The sequence below is a fragment of the Sinocyclocheilus rhinocerous genome, unplaced genomic scaffold, assembly GCF_001515625.1.
Source record: "Sinocyclocheilus rhinocerous isolate Xijiao unplaced genomic scaffold, SAMN03320098_v1.1 scaffold1554, whole genome shotgun sequence".
In the NCBI taxonomy this organism is placed as follows: Eukaryota; Metazoa; Chordata; class Actinopteri; order Cypriniformes; family Cyprinidae; genus Sinocyclocheilus; species Sinocyclocheilus rhinocerous.
In genome coordinates this window covers 217,254-226,564 of record NW_015641022.1, presented here as the reverse complement: position 1 = coordinate 226,564, position 9,311 = coordinate 217,254, and the positions used below count along the sequence as shown (strand labels likewise).

The 9,311-nt window shown below is 35.1% G+C and overlaps 1 protein-coding gene across 1 annotated transcript in view; it reads right to left on the bottom strand.

Annotated features, from left to right (window-relative positions):
• Nucleotides 1-9,311, bottom strand: part of LOC107754005 (histone deacetylase 4-like) — a 117,756-nt gene that overhangs the window by 4,691 nt on the left and 103,754 nt on the right. Inside the window, exon 22 of the mRNA XM_016570306.1 lies at nt 8,436-8,569. Coding sequence (XP_016425792.1) covers nt 8,436-8,569 — 134 coding nt within the window. The remainder of the gene's footprint in view (nt 1-8,435; nt 8,570-9,311) is intronic.

The window sequence follows — 9,311 nt, the reverse complement described above, 5'->3', positions numbered from 1 at the left end:
TGGTGTGTGTGTGTATATGTATATATATATATATATATATATATATCATATTATTTATTATATTATATAATACAATTTTATATAGTTTTATTATTCATCTGGCATAAAATCTATGTGGATGGAAGCCCGGCTAATGAAAAGATAATTATGCTCAATATCAATTTGCTTCTGCCATGATTCTTCAATTGACATGTTGCCAACTCTGAAAGTCTGGCCTCAAAGAAAAGGCAGAGTTTCCCACAGGTACGACATTGCAGTCGCGTTCCTCTCGTAAATACGATCATTCCGACATGACTCGAAGTCAGCGGCCCCATATGGAGGGGTGAAAAGTCTGCGTGTGTGAGGCCAGCTGGCCATTCATTCACACTTTCCTGCTGTGCGGTTTGACTGTAGGTCAACACTCGTCCCCCCGGAACGCTCCCTCAGGAATCCTCGCGCTTCAGCCCGGCCCCTCTCGGCTCTCCAATCCCGCTGCGACTGCGACCCTCTGCTGCCCTGGCACCAGCCGAGGGGGAGGGGCCCGACCTAAGACTGGCCTTAAAGGCAATCCAGAGTTTCCCACCGGTACGAGTTGCAGTCGCGTTCATCTCGTAAATACGACCATTCCGACATGACTTGAAGTCAGCGGTCCCATATGGAGGGGTGAAAAGTCTGCGTGTGTGAGGCCAGCTGGTCATTCATTCACACTTTCCTGCTGTGCGGTTTGACTGTAGGTCAACACTCGTCCCCCCGGAACGCTCCCTCAGGAATCCTCGCGCTTCAGCCCGGCCCCTCTCGGCTCTCCAATCCCGCTGCGACCGCGACCCTCTGCTGCCCTGGCACCGGCCGAGGGGGAGGGGCCCGACCTGTCCGTCATCGTGATGGACGGCCCTGCTGCACGTCTATAAACTTTAATAGGTCTTGTCAGCGCACGCCAAGCTGCTTGGCAGGTATGAAACACATGCCATTTGCCAGCATCCAGCATGACAGTGGGATTTATTTGATTTTCCCTCTCGCCCGCGGCCTGTGAATGATTTCTGAAGGATTATGTGACACTGAAGACTGGAGTAATGATGCTGAAAATTCAGCTTTGCATCTCAGGAATTAACATTTAATTCCTGAGATTCCTTACATTTAAAATAAATTCAAACAAAAATAGTTTTTTTTTTTAAATTAATAATACTTAACAATATTTTTAATTAAATAAATGCAGCCTTGGTGAGCCCAACAGACTTCTTTCAAAACATTAAATATCTTACTGATCCCAAACCTGAGAGGTTGTGTGTGTGTTTGTGTGTAGTTATTTGTATACACACACAATTCAGGATGAGTGTGAAACAAGAGCAAGTGCAGTAAAGTGTAGCCCAAGATTCAGGGTTGCCAGACAGAAAACTCTCACGCTGGACAAGAAAGAGCCTTATTCAGTCACTGGCACCCCACACACTGAGCTTTGGGTGAGATCAAACGGACAGACCACAAAAACTGAGAAGATAGTGCTCACCCAACAGCTCTCCTGCAACACTTCCTGAATACAGTATTTGTTCTGGGGGAGAAGTCTTGAAGAGGGTCATGTCTCATTGACTCAACTTTGTAATGTTCTCAGCACTTTAAGCAAGTCACCCTGGCAAGTTCCTACTTACAAGCTTGCAAATCATAGTTATGACATTGTGCCTTCAAGTAACTGTGGTCAGAATAAAGTAAACATGTTGGCCAATGTCATACAAACACATTTTTACTACTTTGCACGTTATAATAAATACAAACAGCAAAAAACTAGAATTAGGTGTGTAAATGATGCTTTATCTATGGATTTTATCGTTGTCATGCTGCCCCAGAGAATGATGGGAAATTGTTGCACACTGCCTGCAGTAATATAAATTCTGACTGTTTGAGAACGAGGCACGTCCTTCAAATATGGATGAAGCCAAACAAACTGGGAACTTCATGCAAAACAGGGTTACTGAAAGAACACGCAACAGTGCAGAGAAGCAAAGAATAACAAAGTTTGATTGTTTGCAATACATTAAGCCAGTGGTTCTCATATTTTTGGGCAATGCCCCACTTTTTAAGTAGAATAACTAAAACTACTGAAAAAACAAGCATATTCACATGTATCCGTTTATGTGATATTTACAAATGAGAAAAAACAGAAGCCTACAATATTGGCAGTAAAATTAATTTTCTGTATTTACGTTCAGCTTTATATATTCTTTCTGATACATGATGGAATGGTTTTATTGGTAAAAACAATGAAAGCTGTATTTCCTTTTAGTTTTTACAGTTTGGTTAATGAAATTACATGATTCACTGAAAAAAAAAATTAAAAGTTAAACTTTATTGCCAGCAGAGCAACATTGTTCTGTAAATGTCTGTAATATTTTCTGTTATTTTAATGATATAAAAACGACTAAAACAATGAACATAAAAAATAAATAAAATGTTTTATATATTTTTAAAATAAATAAATATATTTTTTACAGTATTTTTTTAATTGAAAAATAATTATATTTAGTAAAATAATAATAATAATAATTTCAAGAGCAGTATGAAAGGAATAGACAACTGAAAGCAAAACTCTTATCATTTCATAAGTCTTCTAATTACTTTGCATGAAATTTAAGTCATTATTCACGTAAAATATTGCCATCCCTGCATTCAGATCTGCATAATCAACAGCAAAGAAGGTGGCTGAGAAACTCATTTGTTCTTATATAGTTGACAGGGTAGATTAAAATGTGTGAAAGCAAGCAAGATTTGGGAACTAGGGAAGTCTCCAGAAACTTACAGATCCACTGTATTAACCTACTGAGTGTTGTTATTTTACTAGAGGGACATAATTGACCAGCCCTAACGGAGCTGATTACAGTTCATGCTAAAGCAACCTTGCATGAAATGATTGCAGCCACCTAACAAACAGTCCTTTACAGGACAGAAAATTCTGGAAATCAACCCCAGGCTTCATAGGTGAAAGCTGGCATGTTTACTGTAGCTGTTGGGTAAACACAGAGAAAAACCTCACGGTGACTGGAAACAATTAGCCAATAGGACGCTGTTTATCATATAATTGCTAATGAGCACAATTTGAGAACAACATCTGCCTGCAGAGCTGAATGACATCAGAGTCGAAGCATCATCCTTGAGCTATTTTACCAGTGAAACCTTTCAGTGAGAGAACTGATCATCAGATGTGACTCACTTTCAAAGGAAACACAATCCTCATTATAACAGCGCCACCTTCTCTTTACCTGCCTTTAAAAAAAGAGGAAGTATATTTGACACTCTAGCCCAGGCAGTTAAACGCTCAATATAATGACCACAGTCACACAGGAGTGAACTCTCTCACTTCATGGACTCTGGGTGTTTGCACACCTACATGTAGATAGTTTCAGGGGATTGACAGCAGTTTGCTTGAATTTGACAATAAGCGATCGGAGCCCCTTTAAAGTCCCCATGAAATCAAACGGCTCTAGCCCAAGCTGTGATATATAAACGAACGCTATTGGCTATTTTAAAAAGGGGCGGGGCTGCTTGATATGTCCCGCCCTGTCTTCCTGTTTCAGTTAAAATGAAGTCAACACATAGAGTAACGCTGCGTGTTTCTAAGCATTTCAGGGGACCTTTAAAGTGACAAGATCATGTCGGCATGTGGTTTCGCTTATACTGTATATTCTGAACACGATTTGGACACAATAGCCTTTATAGGACCATACTTAGGTTATGATTACTTATAAAAAAAAAACATCAGAAGATCATTCGTGATTGCTTTTTTATTTACTGACAGTTTTGGTCTATACCAAACATAATCAGAGTAAAACAGAGTATTTATATAAATATAAATGTATATGATTAAAAATATAATTATTAATATAATATAAATCTAATGATAATACAACAAAAATGACAACAAGGTCTCTGTAATATTTAAATATTACATTACATTGTTTAATAATGATAATTACTACAGTAGAATATTCCTGTTGACATTTTAAATTATTATATTATTATAATATACACACATTATTAATTATTATTTATATTTTTTTAAATATATCTTTATAGTAATATATTAAATTATATGGTGATATATCTATATATAGATATATGTATTATAACAATATAATAATTAATATATTATATAAATATAAATAATGGTAATAATATTTAGAAATAACCTAAATATTCTACTCTGATACATTTACAGATTATATTATTATATCTAACAACAATAATTATTAAACATAATAAACTATGTAATATTTAAATATTAAATTTTGTTGTATGTATGTGTGTGTGTGTGTGTTCATTTTTAAAAAAATAAATGTAATATATACAGTGTATATTACATTATAAAAATGTACACTGGGAATGAATAATGTATAAATGAATGATACCAGTAGATTAAAACTCATTCTCAGTTAATCTTTTGATGTTTATGTAATGAACATGATTATGAACAATCATAATTGCATTTGCATACAACTTAATTTTCATGGCTTCATGTAGTGTGTTCAGTTTTATCATATTACCTTCCAAGTAATAGAGAACTGAATGAGTAAACCAGGCGTGTAGAGGTTGGGGTAGCTGCAGCACCTGTTATCCCATGAGTCTCTAGTTCAAACACGCTCTCCAAAGCTCTCAGACTCTATCCACATCATCTACTCACTGCCCTGAACTTCACCTCCGTTACAATGTCGGCCTGAATGCAAATAATAAAAAACCTGCTTCCTGCTATACTGATTACAGTCCGTGCTCTTGTTTCTCATTATCTTCTATCTGGCCTGAGATGGGTCCTGCATGGGTCCTGCATGGGTCGTCAAGTGACCGTGTGCTTGAACTGAATGGGTGCCATGAAAAACACGCATGTTACTTTACAAGAAACATGTATCTAAACAAGGCCTCCAATTTTCATAGTTGGCCAGAAAAGGCAGAGACGAGCGAAAGAACTTTGTATCATTGTATAGAAATGATAAAAGATACATGATAAAACTTATAAAAATATAATCATTAATACAATATAAATCTAATGATAATATTACAATGACAAAAGAAAAAAATCTATATAACATTATGTTTGATAATTCTAATTATTATTAAATATAATGCTAACATTATGGATGTTGACATTTTTAAATATGAAATATTTAAGTATTATTTTAAATTCTTCTTCTTCTTCTTCTTATTATTATTATTATAATAAAACAATACAAATATAGAAAAATAAAGATATATTGTTTTTATAATATTGTCCTTATAATTATAATAATATAATTATTAATATAATATACAAATATAATAATGGTAATAATATTTAAAACATATTCTGTTACAGTTGAGGTTTATACTATGCTATTACATCTAATAACAATAATTCTTAAACATAATAAACCATGTAATCTTTAAATATTATAGAGTACAATATTTCAATTGTTTAATATATACAATGGATCATTATACAATTAATTTTTTTATATGATCATTTAGAAAATAATATACACATTTTTGTTGTATGATTATATAGAAAATAATTTAATATTAATCTAATTGTAATAATAATAAAAAATTACAACAGGAATATTTAAAGATGATATTGCATTGTTTAATAACTCTAATTATTATTAAATATAATGTAGATATTATGGAGTAGAATATACCTGTTGACACATTATACAAGCAAAATACAGATAATATAAACATTCGAAAAATAAAAACAATCTAATGATAATATCAAACATATTCAATAATATTAATAATATCTAATAATAAATAAAGATTATGTAGTGTTAAATTCAACTCTTATAGAGTTAATTTAACACTGCAAAATTTACTGTGTATGTTTAATACCTGTTGGCAATAACATATGCCATTATATATATAACTCATATATAACTCATTACACACACAATTTTTAAAATGTATCTTTATATGAATATAATTAAAATAAATATAAAAAAACACAACGAACACCATCACAAAAAACATGCATTACTTCACAAGAAACATGCGTTTAAACAAGGCCTCCGATTTTCATAGTTGGACTGAAAAGGCTGAGACGAGCAATATTAAATGACGTGTGAGCTATAGAGGACCGAAGCGTCCTAATGTGGCACAAGTTGTTCTGAGTGTCCAATGCTCATGGGAAAGTCGGTTCTTCTACTCTGAAATTAGACTCTCTGATTTTATGACATAAGCTTCCTCTGTATTTTGTGCTACCTAATTTCCTTTGATTACTTTAAGTCTGTCTCTGTCTCTCTGGCTGTCAGTGACCCCGTCTGCGAGAGGTGTGAAGCTAACTGCTTTCAGATGGGCTGCTGGTAGCGTCTGAAAGCTGAAAGGGAAGAGCGAGCGTGAGATACTCTGAGCCCCCTCTCAACATCCCTCTAGGGAGTGCACTCGATAGGCAGCTGAAACGGGCCCTTACTGAGCAGTTTTGCTTACTCAGTGCCTCCGTCTCCTCTATCCTTTTCCTGCTATGACAACAAAGCTTCCCATGGGGTAAATTGGAGATGAAGGCAGCGCCAGGCGGGCCTGCAGACTCACAGTCTGAATGCTGGTGGAGGTAAACCGATTATGATTATTGCATTAGGGCTGCCATTACGCACTTCTCCTCTACAGCAAACGGGTCCAGTTCAGTTAGTGCACATATTTCCTGACAAGCCTACCACTGTGGAGATATGTGGTGCCCTATAGGTAAAAGAAAAAGGTCATTCCTTTCCCATGTACATGTATGGGTCACACTAGCTGTTCATGTGTACTAGTGGATTAGTCATTCAGAAAAACATTACAGTCTATTTGGTTTTGCTATAGTATTTTTTGCTGGTTAGAGTATCACATATTTATCTTAGCAACATGCTAATGTCAAGCTCTATTGAAATCATTTGAGGATGGATGCAATAAGCTGCTGCCTATGTAAAGTGTTCCAAATCACTCACTTATGAGGTTCATTTAGATTTAGTGTACTGTTTAGACAGCAAGGCAGAGCCAAAATGAGAGCGTATTTGATTTAGAAAGAGAAAGGAAAGGCCCTGAATGAAAGAAGATGAATAGAAAGAATAGCAGTGAAGATGAGAGATGGAAAGATAAAAGAAATGATTCTTCATCTGACAGAGACAAGCGGATAAATGATGCCCTACAGCTTCATTTGTCTTGTTTGTGTGTGTGCGGACAGTGAAGCGTTTGCTATTCTTCCCCTCCCACCCTCTGACTGGATTATGACCGTGTCAGCTGAACCTTGGTGGCTGGCCAGCACAAAGGGAGTGCTGCTAACTACACACCCTGACAAACATGTAGTCTGTGACACCCTAGACAAAAGCTGGGTGGGAGGAAAAAGGACGGGGCTTGACAAAACAGGGCCAGCAAACATTAGGGTGTCATACACGTGTTCTTTGCACTCAAAGCCAGCTAGACGACACACAATGGTGCTCAAGATTCTTTTGTAAAACTCGAACTATTTTTAACTTGGCACACTGCCTTAAAAACATCAATTCATGGTGTGAGACAATGTAAAAAACTGTCCACCTGACTCAAAATTATGCCCAGCAAAGACCAGCTATTGCACAGGAATGCTTAAAATTGATTATTTAACTTATAAAAAAAACTCAAATGTTTAATATTAAAAATAATAACAAAACTCCACTTTTCTATAAAAATAAATTATATATAAAATATATATATATAATAGATTTTATATAAACTTTCTTTTTTTACAGGAAGCGGAGTTTAGTTAATAATATTAATAATACAAATAATAATTTTTAATTTAATTACTCAACCTGTCTACACCACTTATGTGTAAAAAACAAATATATAAATATAAAATAAAACAAAAAATTACATGCACAAACACACACACATAGATAGATATATATTTTCTATCTATATAATTATATATGTGTGTGTATATATGTATAATTTACATTTATTTTATATATTAAATTTTTTTAATGAAAGTGGAGTGCAGACAGGTTGAGTAAATTATTATTTTTATTACTAAATTATGTGTGTGATTATATATTTTTTTATTTTTTTACCCATTTTATAAATAAAAAAATATTTCAGGAAAGGAAAGTGTGGACAGGTTACATTTGTAATTTCTGTTCCATAAAATGGCATCATTTGATAAAATCCCTTGCTTAAAACAATGGCAGGAATATATGTTTGTCCGAACAATGAAAGGGAGGAAATTGTTTGAAAATACTTCGAAGACAGTAATTCTTTTTCCAGTTCTGTTCAGTGCCACCAGTACTGCAGAAATGACACATTTCACATTTCAAAAAAAAAAAAGTTTGTCTCAGGGCAAGTCAAATCTTGAATGACTGGCCCAGTTGAGCCAGCAGAAAAAAAAAAAAACTATTGCTGAACATTGGAGGATGTTGTCATTTTGTAAAATCCCTTCATCTTTTCCTCCATTCATAAAGCCCTGTCCATCCCTGAGTCACCCTCCTCCAATCGGCTCTTACCTCGTTTCCAAGCAAAGCAGAAACACATGCTTCAGAGGCATCACAAATGGCGGTGAGGTCGTGACCCCCCTCCAGTGCGAGCACCAGCCGGCCGCCAGCCAGTCCCATCAGCTGCTTGGTCAGGTAGCCAAAACCTGCCAAAGGGGGAGACAGGAAATACAAGAGGGGGTTATAGAGCTCGCTCAGAAACCGGTGGCTGGCCTTTGATCAAAGGAACCAGAGATGAAGAAAAAATGGAGAGAGGGAGAGGAAGAAAATAAGACAGTATTACATCACATTCTCTCTGTTAAGAAGACAGCACTGGATTTACTGGGTCTAAATGTATAATACGAGGCAGGTTTAATTTTAATAAATGTGGCTTAGTATTTTGGCCACATCTTTTGATCTTTGTTTGAATATATGCGCATCCGACTATACCTCCCTTACCCAAAGTTCGTTGTGAAAGTGAATCTACTTTGCTTGGCCTTCCAAAAGAGGACACAACTAGAAATCAGTGGTTAAGTTGTATTTACAACACTGTTCCAGAACAGTTCAACTTAATGTTTTTGTTTCGGCGCGCCGGGACACGGCATCACAGTATGGTAAGGGGCGTAACATTTCCGTCACACACACACACACACAAAAAAATATATTTAAATTTAAGGGTGTCAATGACGACAAACTAGTCTAAAGCCGGGTTTTTTTTTATCATTCATATACTATTATAGTTTTGGTTAACGTTTTGAATTAGATTAGATTTTTATATTTTAAATTTTTTCTTTTTAGTTTAAGTTTTAGCCATTTTGTTGTGTTTTTATAAGTTTTATTATTATTATTATTATTTTCTTTTTAAAAAAAATATCTTTCCTTTATTTGTTTTAGTATATTTAATTTTAC